General features: G+C 58.7%; 1 protein-coding gene across 1 annotated transcript; it reads right to left on the reverse strand.

The window, feature by feature from the left end:
* Positions 1-1,977: 1,977 nt before the first annotated feature.
* On the reverse strand, positions 1,978-17,486 carry PYGM (glycogen phosphorylase, muscle associated). Its single transcript, XM_034071838.1, has 20 exons — positions 17,244-17,486; positions 16,093-16,194; positions 15,393-15,471; positions 14,693-14,796; positions 14,079-14,210; positions 13,324-13,435; positions 12,570-12,652; positions 11,686-11,829; positions 10,789-10,881; positions 10,014-10,160; positions 9,035-9,198; positions 8,498-8,612; positions 7,974-8,075; positions 7,383-7,530; positions 6,532-6,590; positions 6,316-6,457; positions 4,669-4,876; positions 3,288-3,422; positions 2,597-2,663; positions 1,978-2,130 (listed from the first exon to the last, which is right to left on the reverse strand). Exons 1-20 carry the CDS (start codon positions 17,484-17,486, stop codon positions 1,978-1,980), a joined length of 2,532 nt encoding a protein of 843 aa, XP_033927729.1.
* Between the last annotated feature and the right edge of the window lie 629 nt (positions 17,487-18,115).

The following is an 18,115-nucleotide window of genomic DNA, read 5'->3' on the forward strand; positions in this document are numbered from 1 at the left end:
GATGGTTTGGGGGTCCCAGGGGGTCCCCTGGACTACTTGAGGGGTGCTGGGGCCCCCCATTCTGGTCTATGGGGTGGGTCTATAGGGTGGGTCTATAGGGTAGATCTATAGGGCAGATCTATGGGGCAGGTCTATGGGGCAGGTCTATAGGGCAGGTCTGTGGGCAGTTGTGTTCTTGCACAAGCTCTTGCACAAGCACAGCCCCAAACCTCCCCCCCCCCCGCACCCCAACTTACCCCCCCCCCCCCAACTTCCTCCCCCCGGTCCTGCTCACCCCCGATAAGGAGCTTCCGGCCCCACCAGTTCCGGAGGGGTCCCAGTAAGGAACTGGGAGGAACTGGGGGGGGACTGGGGGGGACTGGGGGGGTACTGGGGATATGGGGGCGGGGGGGCAGCACACGGGCCCCCCCCCATCCTGCCCGAGCCTCTCAGCTGAGACCCCGGTGCCTGGGGGGTGCTGCCCGCTCCCCACACTGGGAACACTGGGGGGGTACTGGGAGCACTGGGTGGTGGGATATGGGAGAACTGGGATGGGGGCAGTGGGAAAAGTAGGACTGGGAGCAATGGGGGCAATGGGGGGAACTGGGAGCATTGGGGGGGACACTGGGGGGCAATGGGAGCACTGAGAGCACTGGGGGGCAATGGGAACACTGGGGACAATGGGAGCATTGGGGGGGACACTGACTGGGCAATGGGAGCATTGGGAACAGTGGGGGTACTGGGGGGCAATGGGAGCACTGGGGGGAACTGGGAGCATTGGGGGGGGACACACGGGGGAGGTAATGGGAACATTGTGAGCATTGGGGGGGACACTGGGCAATGGGAGCATTGGGAACAGTGGGGGTACTGGGGGGCAATGGGAGCACTGGGGGGAACTGGGAGCACTGGGGGGGGACACACGGTGGGGGTCAATGGGAGCACTGGGAGGGGGCGATAGGGGAACTGGGGGGCATTGAGGGGGCACTGGGAGCACTGGGAGGGGGCAAGGGGGGGGGGGTCCCTCACTCCCCTCCCCCCCCCAGCTTCAGGACCCCCCCAACCCCCCCCCGGGACCCCCCGAGCCCCAGGACCCACCTGCTCCAGCAGCGCGAGGCGGTGGGCGGAGCTTGGGGGGGGGGGGGTTGGGGTTAAGGGGGGGTTAAGGGGGGGTCAAGGGGGGGTCAAGGGGGGGTCGGGGGGAGGGAAGTGGTTTGTGGTTAAACAGAAACGAGGCGGAAGGGACCAATGGGGGGGGGGAACCCCCAAATCGGGGGGGGGAGGGGTCAGTGCCCCCCCCCCCGGGGACGGTTTTGGGGACCCCCCCCTAAAATGAAGGAGAAAATCGTTAATTCCTTTAATGAATGACTTTAATTTCCTTTCTTTTCTGGATATGGGGGGGCCCCCCCAGGACCCCCCCAGTTTCTATGGGGTGGGGTTTGGGGGGCGCAGTGCACATAGAGGGGTACGGGTATGGGTTGGATGGGGGGGACCTCTATGAGCCCCCCCCAGTTAATGGGGGGGGGGCAGTTGAGGGGGTCTGGGGGTCCCATGGGGGGTGCCCCTTGTGGGGATCCTGTTTTGGGGTTCCCATGGTGGAGGTTCCCATTTGGGGGGGGGTTTGGGGTACCCCCATGTGTGGGGGTCCCATGGGGGGGGTTCAATGAGGGGATTTCCATTGGGGGTCCATGGGGGGGGGGGACGTTTCCATTTGGGGTGTCATGGGGGGGTTCCTATGGAAGGGTCAATGGGGGGGGGGGGTTCCATGGGGGGAGGTTCCATTGGGGGTGTCCATGGGGGGGTTCCCATGGGAGGGTCAATGGGGGTGGGGGTTGGGACAGGACGGTTCCATTGGGGGTGTCTATGGGGGGGGTTCCAATGGGTGTGTGTAACGTGGACGGTTCCATTGGGGGTGTCTATGGGGGGGGTTCCAATGGGTGTGTGTAACGTGGACGGTTCCATTCCGCTCTGTCCGGGGGGGGGGGGGGGGGGTCGGTGCCGTTACACTCTCGGGTCATCGGGGGCAGGGATCCGCTCTCGCGAGGGTTCCACGCCCCAAATCTCGCGAGCGTACTGCGCGATCGTGCGGTCGCTCGAGAACTTGCCGGCGGCCGCCACGTTCCGGATCACGGTGCGGGTCCATTCACGGGGGTTCTGGGGGGGGGAAGGGGGGGGCGTGAGCCCCTCCCCCCCCTCACCCCCACTGTGCCCCCCCCCTCCGGACCCCCCTTTGTCACCCCCCTTTGTGCCCCCCCCCTTTTGCCCCAGTGCGGGTTCTGCTCCGTTCCCCCCCCAAAGACACCTTTGTGTGTCCCCGACCCCCTGCGGGTTTGGGGTCCCCGCCCCCCCCCCCCCCCCCCCCCCCCCATCGCCTCGTTTTGGGGTTAGGGGCACCCACAGTGACCTCGTGGTGCACTGGGGGGGTCCCAATTATGGGGTTCCCATTGGGGGGTTCCCTTTGGGGTTCCCATTGGGGGGTTCCCATTGATGGGTCCCATTGAGGGGTCCCTTTTGGGGGGTTCCCTTTGGGGTTCCCATTGGGGGGGGTCCCATTGATGGGTCCCATTGAGGGGTCCCTTTTGGGGGGTTCCCTTGGGGGTTCCCACTGGGGGGTCCCCACCTTGTAGAGCTCACTGACTTTCTCCTGGCACTTGATGTAAGCCTCATAGTCTGCAAACACCTTGAACCTGGGGGGGGATGGAGGGGTCAGGGGGGACCCAGGAGCTGGGGACCCCCCCCCGGTTGTGATGGGGGCCCAATGGGTGAGCCCCCATTGCTGAGCACCCATGGACCTGGTGCTGAGCACCCATTCCCAACACTCAGCACCCATCCCACAGCACTGAGCACCATCACTGAGCACCCATTGACCCAGCATTGAGCACCCATTGACCCAGCATTGAGCACCCATTGCTCCCCATCAGCACCTATCACTGAGCACCTATCACTGAGCACCCATCACTGAGCACCCATCACCCATCCCCATCCCTCAGCACCCATCCCTGACCCCCATCCGTGACCCCCATCCCTGACCCCCATCCCTGCCCCCCATCCCTGACCCCCATCCCCATCCCCCATCCGTGACCCCCATCCCTGACCCCAATCCCCATCACCCATCCCCATCCCTGCCCCCCATCTCTGACCCCCATCCCCGCCCCCATCCCATCCCCCATCCCTGCCCCCCATCCCTGACCCCCCATCCCCGCCCCCATCCCTGCCCCCATCCCTGACCCCCATCCCTGACCCCCATTCCATCCCCCATCCCTGACCCCCATCCCATCCCCCATCCCTGCCCCCCATCCCCCCCCCCTCACCGGTCATGGTTCAGGAGCATGTTGACAATGTCCCGGAACAGATCCGGCTGTCGGGGGCTGAAGAAGCCAGAGCTGAGCTGGTCCAGAGCCTGGCGCAGCTCCGGGAGCCGGTCATAGAACTCCCGGGCACAGTACCTGCGATGGAGCAGAGCTGGGGCTATGGGGGCTATGGGGGCTATGGGGGCTATAGGGGCTATGGGGGTATGGGGGCTATGGGGGTATGGGGCACTATGGGGGCTATGGGGGTATGGGGCACTATGGGGGCTATGGGGGCTATAGGGGCTATGGGGGTATGGGGCACTATGGGGGCTATGGGGGGTATGGGGGTATGGGGCACTATGGGGGCTATGGGGGGTATGGGGGTATGGGGCACTATGGGGGCTATGGGGGGTATGGGATTATAGGGCACCATGGAAGGTTATGGGGCTATGGGGCGCTATGGGAAAGTAAGGGTCTATGGGGTTATGGGGCTCTATGGGGATCTATGGGGCTCTATGGGTCACTATGGGTCTCTCTGGGGCTCTATGGGTCACTATGGGTCTCTCTGGGTCTCTATGGGTCACTATGGGTCTCTCTGGGTCTCTATGGGTTTCTATGGGGCTCTATGGGTCTCTGTGGGTGTCTCTGGGTGTCCATGGGTGTCTATGGGCTCTATGCATCTCTACGGGTGTCTATGGGCTCTACGGGTCTCTATGGGGCTCTATGGGTGTCTATGGGCTCTATGGGTCTCTATGGGTGTCTATGGGCTCTATGCGTCTCTACGGGTGTCTATGGGCTCTACGGGTCTCTATGGGTCTCTATGGGTGTCTATGGGCTCTATGGCTCTCTATGGGTGTCCATGGGTGTCTATGTGTCTCTCTGGGTCTCTATGTATCTCTATGTGTCTCTCTGGGTCTCTATGTGTCTCTACAGGTGTCTATGGGTCTCTACAGGGCTCTATGGGTGTCTATGGGTGTCTATGTGTCTCTATGTGTCTCTATGGGCTCTATGTGTCTCTATGGGCTCTATGTGTCTCTATGTGTCTCTATGGGTGTCTATGTGTCTCTATGTGTCTCTATGGGCTCTATGTGTCTCTATGTGTCTCTATGGGCTCTATGTGTCTATGTGTCTCTATGGGTGTCTATGTGTCTCTATGGGTCCCTATGTGTCTCTATGTGTCTCTATGTGTCTCTATGGGCTCTATGTGTCTCTATGTGTCTCTATGGGCTCTATGTGTCTCTATGTGTCTCTATGGGCTCTATGTGTCTCTATGTGTCTCTATGTGTCTCTATGTGTCTCTATGGGTCCCTATGTGTCTCTATGTGTCTCTATGTGTCTCTATGGTCTCTATGTGTCTCTATGTGTCTCTATGGGTGTCTATGGGTGTCTCTGGGTCTCCCACCCCTTCCTGTCGAGCTCCTCCACGTCGGGCACGCGCATGCCGAAGATGAAGAGGTTTTCCTCCCCTGCCTCCTCTGCCATCTCCACGTTGGCCCCGTCCATGGTGCCGATGGTCAGAGCCCCATTGAGCATGAACTTCATGTTCCCGGTGCCCGAGGCCTCGGTGCCCGCGGTGGAGATCTGCTCCGACAGGTCTGCGGCCGGGATCACTGCGGGATGGGATGGGGGGGGATGGATGGAGGGGATGGGATGGGAGGGGATCAATGGGATGGGATGGGAGGGGATCAATGGGATGGGATGGGAGGGGATCAATGGGATGGGATGGGAGGGGATCAATGGGATGGGAGGGGATCAATGGGATGGGATGGAGGGGATCAATGGGATGGGATGGGAGGGAATCAATGGGATAGGATGGGAGGGGAGGGGATGGATGGGGTGGGATGGATGGGATGGGGTGGGATGGGAGGGGATGGGATAGGATGGGGTAGATGGGATGGGAGGGGATGGGATAGGATGGGAGGGGATGGATGGGGTGGGATGGATGGGATGGGGTAGATGGGATGGGAGGGGATGGGATGGATGGGAGGGGAGGGGATGGATGGAATGGGGTAGATGGGATGGATGGGATGGGATTGGCAGGGATGGATGGGAAGCAATGGGATGGGATAAATGGGATAGGTTGGAAGGGGATGGGATGGAATAGATGGGATGGATGGGATAGGGTGGGATGGGAGGGGATGGATGGCATGGGGGAAGAGGGAATGGGATGGATGGGATGAGATGGGGTGGGTTGCAATGGATGGGGTGGGATGGGATGCCAGGGGAGGGGAGGGGTTGGGAGGGGATGGATGGGATGGGATAGATGGGATAGGTTGGAAGGGGATGGGATGGATGGGATAGGGTGGGTTGGAAGGGATTGGATGGGATGAATGGGATGGGAGAAGAGGGAATGGGATGGATGGAATGGGATGGATGCATGAGAGAGGCAGGATTCAGATGGGCAGGATAGGATGGGAGGGATGGGATTGGATGGATGGGATGGGGCAGGTGGATGGCATTAGGGTGCATGGTGTGGGAATGGGGTGTCCCGGGGGTACTGGGGTGCCCAGGATGGTACTGGGGTGATATTGGGGTACCCAGGGGGATATTGGGGTGTCAATGGGGGTACTGGGGTGCCCAGGACCATACCAGGGGGATATCGGGTTGCTACTGGGGTCGAGGCAAGAATGGGGACCCACGTTGCTACCAGGGTGGTACTGGGGTGCCTGGGGCAGTACTGGGGCTGGTTTGGTCAGTTTTGGGTCAGTTTTGGTCAGTTCTGTTCAGTTTGGGTCAGTTTTGGATCAGTTCCGCTCAGTTTTGGGTCAGTTTGTGTCACTTTTGGCTCAGTTTGGCTCAGTTTTGGTCAGTTTTGGGTCAGTTTTGGTCAGTTTTGGGTCAGTTTGGGTCACTTTTGGCTCAGTTTGGCTCAGTTTTGGTCAGTTTTGGGTCAGTTTGGGTCACTTTTGGCTCAGTTTGGCTCAGTTTTGGTCAGTTTTGGGTCAGTTTCGCTCAGTTTTGGTCAGTTTTGGCTCAGTTTTGGTCAGTTTTGGGTCAGTTTCGCTCAGTTTTGGGTCAATTTGGGGCAGTTTCGGGTCCATCCCCGCACCCTTCTCAGCCAGCGACACGCGGTAGTTCTCCAGGAACAACACCCGCAGCCGGTCGCCTACAGCCGGATCATGGTTCACAACATCCCCGATGGACGTCACCAGTTTGATGATCATCTTGGCCATGTGGTACCCGGGGGCGGCCTGGGGGGGGTCACGTGGTCAGCGGCACCCCCAGACCATGGGGGACCCCCAAACCCCCCCCCCCCCATCCTCACCTTGCCCCCAATCATGATGGTTCGGGGCACTATGGGTTTGTTGGGGTCCTTCTTGATCCCTGCAAGGGGGGAGACAAATCAGGGGTGATGGGGGGGGGGATGTTGGGGTCTATGGGTTTGGGGATTCATGGGGGGACATGGGTGTTTTGGGGGGGTGTCCTAATGGGGTGGTCTATAGGGGTGTCCCACTGGGGGTCCCATAGGGGAATCCATGGATATCCCATAGGGGTGTCCCATAGGGGGGTCCCATAGGGGTGGTCCATGGGGGTGTCCCATAGGGGTGGTCCATAGGGGTGTCCCATTGGGCGTCCCATTGGATGTCCCATAGGGGTGTCCCATGGGGGTATCCCATTGGATGTCCCATAGGGTTTCTCATAGGAGTGTCCCATAGGGTTACCTCACAGGGGATGTCCCATTGAGTGCCCCATAGGGGTGTCCCATAGGGATATCCCATTGGAGGTCCCATCGGGTTATCCCACAGGGGATGTCCCATTGGGTGTCCTATTGGGTGTCCCATTGGATGTCCCATAGGGGTGTCCCATAGGGGTCTCCCACTGGGTATCCCATTGGGTGTCCCATAGGGATATCCCATTGCATGTCCCATAGGGATGTCCCATTGGGGTATCCCACTGAATGTCCCATAGGGGTGTCCCATAGGGTATGTCTCATCGGGTGTCCTATTGAGTGTCCCATTGGGTGCCTCATTGGATCTCCCATAGGAGTATCCCATTGGATATCCCATAGGGGTGTCCCGTAGGGTTATCCCACAGGGGATGTCCCATTGGGTGTCCCACAGGGTTATCCCCCCTGTGCCCCAGGTCCGTGTGTGCAGGTTCGGGTGTGACTCTCACTGTTGTACAGGGTGATGATGTGCAGGCAGTTCAGCAGCTGCCGCTTGTACTCATGGATGCGCTTGACCTGCACGTCGAAGAGCGAGGCCGGATTCACCCGCACCCCATACTCGCGCTCCAGCAGCGCCGCGAACTTCACCTTGTTCTCCTATAGGGGAACATGGGGTGAGGGACCCCCCATGCACGGACCCCATAGCGCCCATTGCCCCTAATTGACCACCATTGCCCCCATTGCCTCTCATTGTTCCCATTGCCCCCCATTGCTCCTCATTGCCCCTCATTGTTCCCATTTCCCCTCATTGCCCCCATTGCCCCCATTGCCCCCATTGCCCCCATTGCCCCTCATTGCCCCCATTGCCCCCCATTGCTCCCCATTGAGCCACATTGCCCTCATTGCCCCCATTGCCTCTCATTGTTCCCATTTCCCCTCATTGCCCCCATTGCCTCTCATTGTTCCCATTGCCCCCATTGCCTCATTGCCCCCCATTGCCCCCATTGCCCCCATTGCCCCCATTGCCCCTCATTGCCCTCATTGCCCCCATTGCCCCCATTGCCCCCATTGCCCCCATTGCCCCATTGCCCCCCATTGACCTGCTTGACGGCCGCCACGTCCCGGATGAAGCTCTCGTCATCCACGAAGTTTCGGAGCTTCTGGAGCTGGTCCAGGTCTGAGACGAAGCCTTCACCGATGCGCTGGGGACACAGAGACCCATAGAGACCCATAGAGATCATAGAGACCCATAGAGCCCATAGAGATCATAGAGACCCATAGAGCCCATAGAGACCCATAGAAATCATAGAGACCCATAGAGCCCATAGAGACCCATAGAGATCATAGAGACCCATATAGACCCATAGAGACCATAGAGACCCATAGAGATCATAGAGACCCATAGAGACCCATAGAGACCATAGAGACCCATAGAGACCCATAGAGACCCATAGAGCCCATAGAGACCCTTAGAGACCATAGAGACCCATAGAGATCATAGAGACCCATAGAGACCATAGAGACCCATAGAGATCATAGAGACCCATAGAGACCATAGAGACCCATAGAGACCATAGAGACCCATAGAGCCCCATAGAGCCCCATAGCCCCCCATAGGGCTCACCTGGGCGATGACATCAGCCAGCCCTGGGTTGCAGAGCAGGAGCCAGCGCCTTGGTGTGATCCCATTGGTCTTGTTCTGGAACTTCTCAGGCTCCAGATCATAGAAATCCTTGAACCTGCCCCACAAGACAGGGTCAGACCCATAGAGACCCATAGAGACCCATAGAGATCCATGGGGATCCATAGAGATCCATGGGGATCCATGGGGATCCATAGGTACACAAGGCAATAGGCAACCATGGGGCCCATGGCAATGGATGGAGACCCTTGGGGATGAGGACCCATGGCCATAGGCATCCATGGGGACCCACAGTGACTCCCAAGGACCCCCAAGTGACTGGTGGGGACCCATAGGCTATGGGGCTGAGAACAAAGACAAGGACAGGGATGGGGATGAAGATGGGGCCAAGGGATGGAGCTGGGGTGATGGACAGATGGGGGGTGCTATGGGGCTCTATGGGTACTATGGGGCATTATGGGGCTCTATGGGTGCTATGGGGCCCTATGGGGCTCTATGGGGCGCGCTGTGGGTCCGTACACGCTGGTCTTGAGGATGTCGGAGTGGATCTGGGCCACCCCATTGACCGCGTGCGCGCCCACGATGCACAGATGAGCCATGTTCACCCTCTTCACTGCTCCCTCCTCCACCAGGGACATGCGACGGAGCCGCTCGTGGTCACCAGGGAACGCGGCATAGACCCGCTGGGGAGACAGGGGACCCATAGAGACACATAGGGACCCATAGAGACCATAGAGACACATAGAGACACATAGAGACACATAGAGACACATAGAGACCTATAGAGACCCATAGAGACCCATAGAGACACATAGAGACACATAGAGACACATAGAGAGACATAGAGAGACATAGGGACCATGGAGACCATAGAGACACATAGAGACACATAGAGACCATAGAGACACATAGAGACACATAGAGACACATAGGGACCATGGAGACCCATAGGGACCCATAGAGACCCATAGAGACCCATAGACACCCATAGAGACACATAGAGACCCATAGAGACCATAGAGACACATAGAGACCCATAGACATTCATAGAGACACATAGAGACCCCATAGAGAGACATAGAGAGACATAGGGACACACAATGGACTCCGAGCAGGGACCCACCAGCCCCCCAAGAGCTTGACATCAGTGGGACACCAAACCCAGAGGGATGCACAAGGACCCAATATGTTCCCATAGCCCATATCCCATCCCCCATATCCCATACTGCACACCCCACACCCCATACCCCATCCCTCATATCCCATACCCCATATCCCATACCCTATATCCCATACCCCATATCCCATACCCTATATCCCATACCCCATACCCCATATCCCATTCCCCATATCCCATTCCCCATATCCCATATCCCATATCCCATTCCCCATACCCCATATCCCATTCCCCATATCCCATACCCCCATATCCTATACCCCATATCCCATACCCCCATATCCCATACCCCACACCCCATACACCCCATTCCCTGCTCACGTCCAGGAAGCGCTGGTTGATCTCATAGATGATCTCCAGGTGTCGCGGCAGCAGCGTCTCCAACAGCCGCACAGGCCAACGCTCCAGAGCCTCCGGCAACACCGTGTGGTTGGTGTAGGCACAGGTGCGGACTGTGATGGCCCAGGCCTGGGGACACAGCATGGACACCCATAGGGACCATAGAGACCCATGGAGACCCATAGGAACCCATAGAGACCCATAGGGACCATAGAGATCCATAGGAACCCATAGAGACCCATAGAGACCCATAGGAACCCATAGTGACCATAGAGGCCATGGAGAGACCATGGAGACCCATAGAGACCATAGAGACCGTAGAGACCCATAGAGACCATAGAGACCCATAGAGACCATAGAGATCATAAAGACCATAGATACCATAGAGAGCCATAGAGACCATGGACACCATAGAGATCATGGAGACCATGAAGACCCATAGAAACCCATAGAGACCATGGAGACCACAGAGAGCACAGTTCAACAGAGCCCTGCCCCATAGCACACACACCTGGGGACACCCTGCCCCATAGCACACACACCTGGGGCCATCCTGCCCCATAGCACACACACCTGGGGACACCCTGCCCCATAGCACACACACCTGGGGACACCCTGCCCCATAGCACACACACCTGGGGCCATCCTGCCCCATAGCACACACACCTGGGGACACCCTGCCCCATAGCACACACACCTGGGGCCATCCTGCCCCATAGCACACACACCTGGGGACACCCTGCCCCATAGGACCCACCTTGTCCCAGCCGAGCTTCTCCTCATCCACCAGGATCCGCATCAGCTCCGGGATGGCCAGAGAGGGGTGGGTGTCATTGAGCTGGATGGCAACCTATGGGGCAGGGACATGGCAATGGGATATGGGATGGGGCATGGATGGGGACATGGATGGGGCATGGATGGGACATGGATGGGATATGGGATGGGACATGGATGGGATGTGGATGGGGACATGGATGGGACATGGATGGGACATGGATGGGATATGGATGGGGACATGGATGGGACATGGATGGGATATGGATGGGGACATGGATGGGACATGGATGGGATATGGATGGGATATGGGATGGGGCATGGATGGGGACATGGATGGGACATGGATGGGGCATGGATGGGATATGGGATGGGACATGGATGGGATATGGGATGGGACATGGATGGGGACATGGATGGGACATGGATGGGGCATGGATGGGATATGGATGGGATATGGGATGGGACATGGATGGGGACATGGATGGGACATGGATGGGGACATGGATGGGACATGGATGGGACATGGATGGGGACATGGATGGGACATGGATGGGACATGGATGGGATATGGGATGGGACATGGATGGGACATGGATGGGGACATGGCACTGGGATATGGGATGGGACATGGATGGGATGTGGATGGGGCATGGATGGGACACAGATGGGGCATGGATGAGGATATGGTGATTCGGGGGTGTTTTGGGTGATTTTGGTGTGTTTTGGGTGATTTTGGTGTGTTTTGGGTGATTTTGGGGTGTTTCAGGCTGGTTTTGGTGTATTTTTGGCTATTTTGGGGCATTTTTGGGCTGTTTTGGGGCATTTTTGGGCTGTTTTTGGGGTATTTTTGGCTGTTTCAGGCAGTTTTGGGTCTGACCTTGTCGGGGAAGGACTCGAACGAGGTCCTGACCGCATCGCGGCTCCCGAACTTGGCAGACTTGAAGCGTCTGACGATGTCATGTAGTGTGGCTGCCACCACGAAGTACTCCTGCTTGAGCCGCAGCTCCTTGCCCTCGAAGAACTGACCCCCAAGGGTGCTCAGGGACCCATAGAGACCCATAGAGAGCCATAGAGACCCATAGAGACCATAGAGACCCATAGAGACCATAGAGACCCATAGAGACCCATAGTGACCCATAGAGACCCATAGTGACCCATAGAGACCATAGAGACCCATAGAGACCATAGAGACCCATAGAGACCCATAGTGAAGTACTCCTGCTTGAGCTGCAGCTCCTTGCCCTCGAAGAACTGACCCCCAAGGGTGCTCAGGGACCCATAGAGACCCATAGTGACCCATAGAGACCCATAGAGGCCCATAGTGACCCATAGAGAGCCATAGAGAACCATAGTGACCCATAGAGACACATAGTGACCCATAGAGACCCATAGAGACCCATAGAGACCATAGAGACCCATAGAGACCTGTAGACCCACAGCACCCCATAGTGCCCCATAGTGACTCCCATAGTGAGACCCCATAGGACCTCCCATAATTACCCCCATAGGAACACCCCCCATAGTGACCCCAATAATGCCCCCCATAGTGACCCCCCCATAGAGACACCCCCTATAGTGACCCCCATAGGGCTCCCCCCCATAGTGACCCCCCCCATAGAGACACCCCCTATAGTGACCCCCATAGGATCCCCCCTTAATGACCACCATAGGACTCCCCATAGTGACCCCCCCCATAGAGACACCCCCTATAGTGACCCCCATAGGGCTCCCCCCCATAGTGCCCCATAGAGCCCCACTCACATTGTCATTGGGGTACAGCACCCGGGAGATGTTCTCAGCCAGGTTCCGGTCCAGCACAGCCTGGACGTACCCCCCGACATTGACTGTAGGGACATGGGGGGTCATGGGGGGTTATGGGGGGGTCAGGGCTGTGTTTGGGGGTTTAGGGCTGTTTCTGGGGGTTTTGAGGTGTTTCAGGTTGGTTTAGGGCTGCTTTAGGCTGTTTAGGGGCTGTTCTGGGGTGTTTTGGGGTGTTTTGCAGCAGTTTCATGGTCCTTTGAGCAGTTTCGGGGTGCTTTGGGGCTGTTTCGGGCTGTTCCAGGTATTTTCGAGCTGTTTCGGGGCTGTTTCAAGTTGTTTTGGGGCTGCTTTGGGCTGTTTCATGGTGTTTGGGGCTGTTTTGGGGTAGTTTCAGGTTGTTTTGGGGCTGTTTCAGTCTGTTTTGGGGTAGTTTCAGGGTGTTTTGGGGCTGTTTCAGTCTGTTTTGGGGTAGTTTCAGGGTGTTTTGGGGCTGTTTCAGGCTGGTTTTGGGGCTGTTTTGGGGCTGTTTCAGTCTGTTTTGGGATGTTTCAGGTTGTTTTGGGGCTGTTTCAGGCTGGTTTTGGGGCTGTTTTGGGGCTGTTTCAGTCTGTTTTGGGGTAGTTTCAGGGTGTTTTGGGGCTGTTTTAGGGCTGTTTCATGGTGTTTGGGGCTGTTTTGGGGCTGTTTCAGTCTGTTTTGGGGCTGTTTCAGTCTGTTTTGGGTTAGTTTCAGGGTGTTTTGGGTTGTTCCTCACAGTCCTTCAGGTTGAAGTCGCAGGGTGCCCGTGCCGACCACAGCCTCATGGTATTGACGGTGTTGTTGCGGTACCCGGGGACGGGGGTGTCATACGGCAGCGCCAGCACCACCTGCGGGCACCGGGAACAGCCCTCATCGCACCCCCCCCAACCCCGTGTGCGGGGGGGGGGTCAAAGCCATTGCACCCCCCCCCGAACCCCCTTTGAGCCCTGCCTTGAACCCCTCATTGAGCCCCCCCCCTTACCCCCCATTGCCCGTCCCTTGAGCCCCCCCATGAACCCCTCCTTACCCCCCTTGACCCCCCACGAACACCCTTTGAGCCCCCCCTTGAGCCCCCTATTGAGCCCCCTTGTCCCCCCTTAAACCACCCTTGACCCCCATGAGTCCCCTTTACCCCCCATTGCCCCACCTGAAACCCCCCCTTGCCCATCCCTTGAGCCCTACTTTGAGCCCCCCCTTGAGCCCCTTTCCCCTCCCCCATGAACCCCCCATTGCCCCCCCCATGAGCCCCCCTTCCCCTCCCCCATTGCCCCCCCATTGCCCCCCCATTGACCCCCATTGCCCCCCCCCACTGCCCCCCCCATTGCCCCCCCATTGACCCCCATTGCCCCCCCACTGCCCCCCCCCATTGCCCCCCATTGCCCCCCCATTGACCCCCATTGCCCCCCCATTGCCCCCCATTGCCCCCCCATTGACCCCCATTGCCCCCCCATTGCCCCCCCATTGCCCCCCATTGCCCCCCATTGCCCCCACCTGGGTATCCAGCCATCGGACGCCATCGGGGCCGTGCTCCACGCGCCCATAGAAGTGAACGGGGATGGTGTATTCAGGACGAGCCTTCTCCCAGGGGTTCCCATAACGCAGCCAATCATCAGCCTCCTCCACCTGCCCCGGAGCCAATCAGGAGTGAGCAGCGGAACAGCCCCAAAACCACCAGAAATCAACCCAAAACCAACCAGAAACACCCCAAAAAACAGCCCCAAACCACCAGAAACACCCCAAAAAACAGCTCCAAAACCACCAGAAACAGCCCAAAACACAGCCTGAAACCAACCAGAACCAACCCAAACCCAACCAGAAACAACCCCAAAAACAGCCCCAAACCAACCAGAAACAACCCCAAAAAGCAGCCCAGAAACACCCCAAAAAGCAGCCCAGAAACACCCCAAAAAACAGCCCAGAAACACCCCAAAAAACAGCCCCAAAACCACCCAGAAACAACCAAAACCACCCCAAACCAACCCGAAAGCACTCAAAAACGAACCCAAAACCACCCAAAATCACCCTAAAACCAGTCCCAACCCCCCTGTGGGCCCCTTCCGGTACCCCCCCCACCTGCCCCCCCCCCATCTGCCCCCCCCCCTCACCTGCCACCCCCCCGAGATCTTCTGGTTGAAGATCCCGAACTCATAGCGGATCCCGTAGCCATAGGCAGCCAGGCCCAGGGTGGCCATGGAGTCCAGGAAGCAGGCTGGGATGGGGGGAGAATGGGGCAATGGGGGTCAATGGGATCAATGGGGGTCAATGGGGATCAATGGGGGTAATGGGGAAATGGGGGTAATGGGGCAATGGGGGCAATGGGGATCAATGGTGATCAATGGTGATCAATGGTGATCAATGGGGTCAATGGGGATCAATGGGGATCAATGGTGATCAATGGTGATCAGTCGGGTCAATGGGGATCAATGGGTATCAATGGTGATCAATGCGGATCAATGGTGAGCAATGGTGATCAATGGGGTCAATGGGGATCAATGGGTATCAATGGTGATCAATGGTGATCAATGGGGTCAATGGGGATCAATGGGGATCAATGGTGATCAATGGGGTCAATGGGGATCAATGGGGATCAATGGTGATCAATGGTGATCAATGGGGTCAATGGTGATCAATGGTGATCAATGGTGATCAATGGGGTCAATGGGGATCAATGGTGATCAATGGTGATCAATGGGGTCAATGGGGATCAATGGTGATCAATGGTGATCAATGGGGTCAATGGGGATCAATGGGTATCAATGGTGATCAGCGGGGTCACAGGGGTCACAGGGGTCACGGGGTCCTCACCCGCCAGCCTCCCCAGGCCTCCATTGCCCAGCCCTGCGTCCTCCTCGATCTCCTGCAGCTCCTCCATGTCCAGCCCCAGCTGGGGGGGGTCGGGGGTCAGGGGGGAGCCGCAGCCCCACATGACCCCCTCTGACCCCCCCATGACCCCTTTGTGTCCCCCCCTCCTCCCCATGGCCACCTCCTTGTCCCCTCATCCCCCTGTGTCTGTGCCCCCCATTCCCCCCTATATCCCTGCCCCCCATACCCCCCACATCCTCTTGTGTCCCCCATTTACCCCTCCAGACCCCTCACCCTGCCCCATATCCCCCTATCCCCATATCCCCCATATCCCCCTATCCCCCTATCCCCATATCCCCCCATCCCCATATCCCCCATATCCCTCCTATCCCCATATCCCCCTATCCCCATATCCCCCTATCCCCATATCCCCCTATCCCCATAACCCCCCTATCCCCATATCCCCCTATCCCCCTATCCCCATATCCCTCTATCCCCCTGTCCCCATATCCCCATATCCCCCTATCCCCATAACCCCCCTATCCTCATATCCCTCTATCCCCCTGTCCCCATATCCCCCTATCCCCCCTATCCCCATATCCCTCTATCCCCCTGTCCCCATATCCCCCTATCCCCATATCCCCACAATCCCCATATCCCCATACCCCCCCCACCCCCCCTGCCCCCCATCTCCCCCCCTCACCTGGTACATGGCCTCATCGCAGCCGCTCTGCAGCCCCAGGTTCACCATCGTGTTCTGCAGTGTGCGGCCCATGTAGAACTCCAGGGACAGGTAATAGATGCGCTGGGGGGGGCACCGGGGTCATCCGGGGTCATCCGGGGTCATCCGGGGGTCAAGGACCCCCCTCCCCCCACCACAAACATCCCCCCCTCCCCCATTCCCCTCCCCCTCCCCCCCCTCCCCCCCCCCCCCTCTCTCCAGTGACCGGATTAAATGGCAGCGGCAAAGGTCAGGTTAAAATTAACGCGGGAGTGACCCCCCCCATAGCGCACCCCAAAACAGCGGCCCCATAGAACACCCCATAGAGCACCCCATAGAACACCCCATAGGACACCCCATAGAGCACCCCATAGAGCACCCCCATAGAGCACCCTATAGAGCACCCTATAGAGCACCCTATAGAGCACCCCATAGAGCACCCCATAGAACACCCTATAGAGCACCCCATAGAGCACCCCATAGAACACCCTATAGAGCACCCCCATTGTGCACCCCATAGCGCCCCCACAGTGCCCCCCCTTAGTGCCCCTCACGGCAGCACCCCCACAATGACCCCCCCAAGACAGCATCTTAGAATGACCCCCCTCTATAGTGCCCCCACATAGCACCCCCCACACTGCCCCTCATAGCACCCCCCAATAGCACCCCCATAGTACTCACCACAGTACCCCCTATAGCACCCCCCATTTCCCCCCCATAGCACCCCCATAGGCCTCCCCTAGCAACCCCCATTTTCCCCCCATAACCGCCCCATAGCACCCCCCCAGTTCCCCCCATAGCACCCCCATAGCCCCTCCATAGCACCCTCCACACTGCCCCCATAGTCCCCCCCATAGCCTCCCCATAGCACCCCCTTAGCCCCCCCATAGCACTCTCATAGCACCCCCCATAGCACACCCCATACCCCCCCCATAGCACTCCCCAAAGCACCCCCATTTCTCCCCCATAACACCCCCTATCCCCCCCATACCCCCCCATACCCCCCCCAAAGCACCCCCATTTCCCCCCCATAGCACCCCCTATCCCCCCCATACCCCCCCCATAGCCCCCCCATAGCACCCCCCATAGCACTCCCATAGCCTGCCCCATACCCCCCCATACCCCCCCCTCACCTTAGGGTCCTTCTCATAGTAGTACTGCTGTGTCCGCAGCCACCTCCCCACCAGGTGGTCCCGCACAGTGTGTGCCAGGGCCTGGTAGTAGTCCCTGGTGGTGGCCACGTTCCGGTCCTTGACCAGGGTGAAGTGCAGGTGCCGGTTGAAGCTCTTCTTCAGCTCCCCCACGTTCTCCGGTCCCGCCAGGCCCCGGACGCTGATCTGGCGCCGGCGATCCTGGTCGCTCAGCGGCCGGGACATGGTGACGACGGTTGTACCGGTGGTACCGGTTGTGGTACCGGTGGTGGTGCCGGTGGTACCGGTGGTGCTGGTGGTGCTGGTGGTGGTACCGGTGGTGCCGGTGGTACCGGTTGTGGTACCGGTGGTGCTGGTGGTGGTACCGGTAGTGGTACCGGTGGTGGTACCGGTGGTGCCGGTGGTACCGGTGGTGGTGGTGGTGGTACCGGTGGTGCCGGTGGTACCGGTGGTGGTACCGGTGGTGCTGGTGGTGGTACCGGTGGTGCCGGTGGTGGTACCGGTGGTACCAATGGTGGTACCGGTGGTGCTGGTGATGGTACTGGTACCGGTGGTGGTGGTGAGGGGAGGGGGGGTTATGAGCACGAGGCTCATTTGCGTATGCATGAGGAGGTGGGAGGGGCTAGAGACGGACACACCCAACTTGGGTTATTTATAGGGGGGTGGGATGTGGTTATAGCGCCCCCTGGGAGACCACGTGCTGTTATTGAGGAGGGGGGCAGGGTGACACAGGGGGATCGTTAATTATTCATGAGGGGGCGGAGCATATGGAGCCCAAACCCTCCCTCCTATTACCATAGCATCCCATTGGGAAGCAACACTATTATTCATGAGGGGGCGGAGCACGTGGTGCA

This window comes from Melopsittacus undulatus, chromosome 22, assembly GCF_012275295.1.
Source record: "Melopsittacus undulatus isolate bMelUnd1 chromosome 22, bMelUnd1.mat.Z, whole genome shotgun sequence".
NCBI classification, from domain to species: Eukaryota; Metazoa; Chordata; class Aves; order Psittaciformes; family Psittaculidae; genus Melopsittacus; species Melopsittacus undulatus.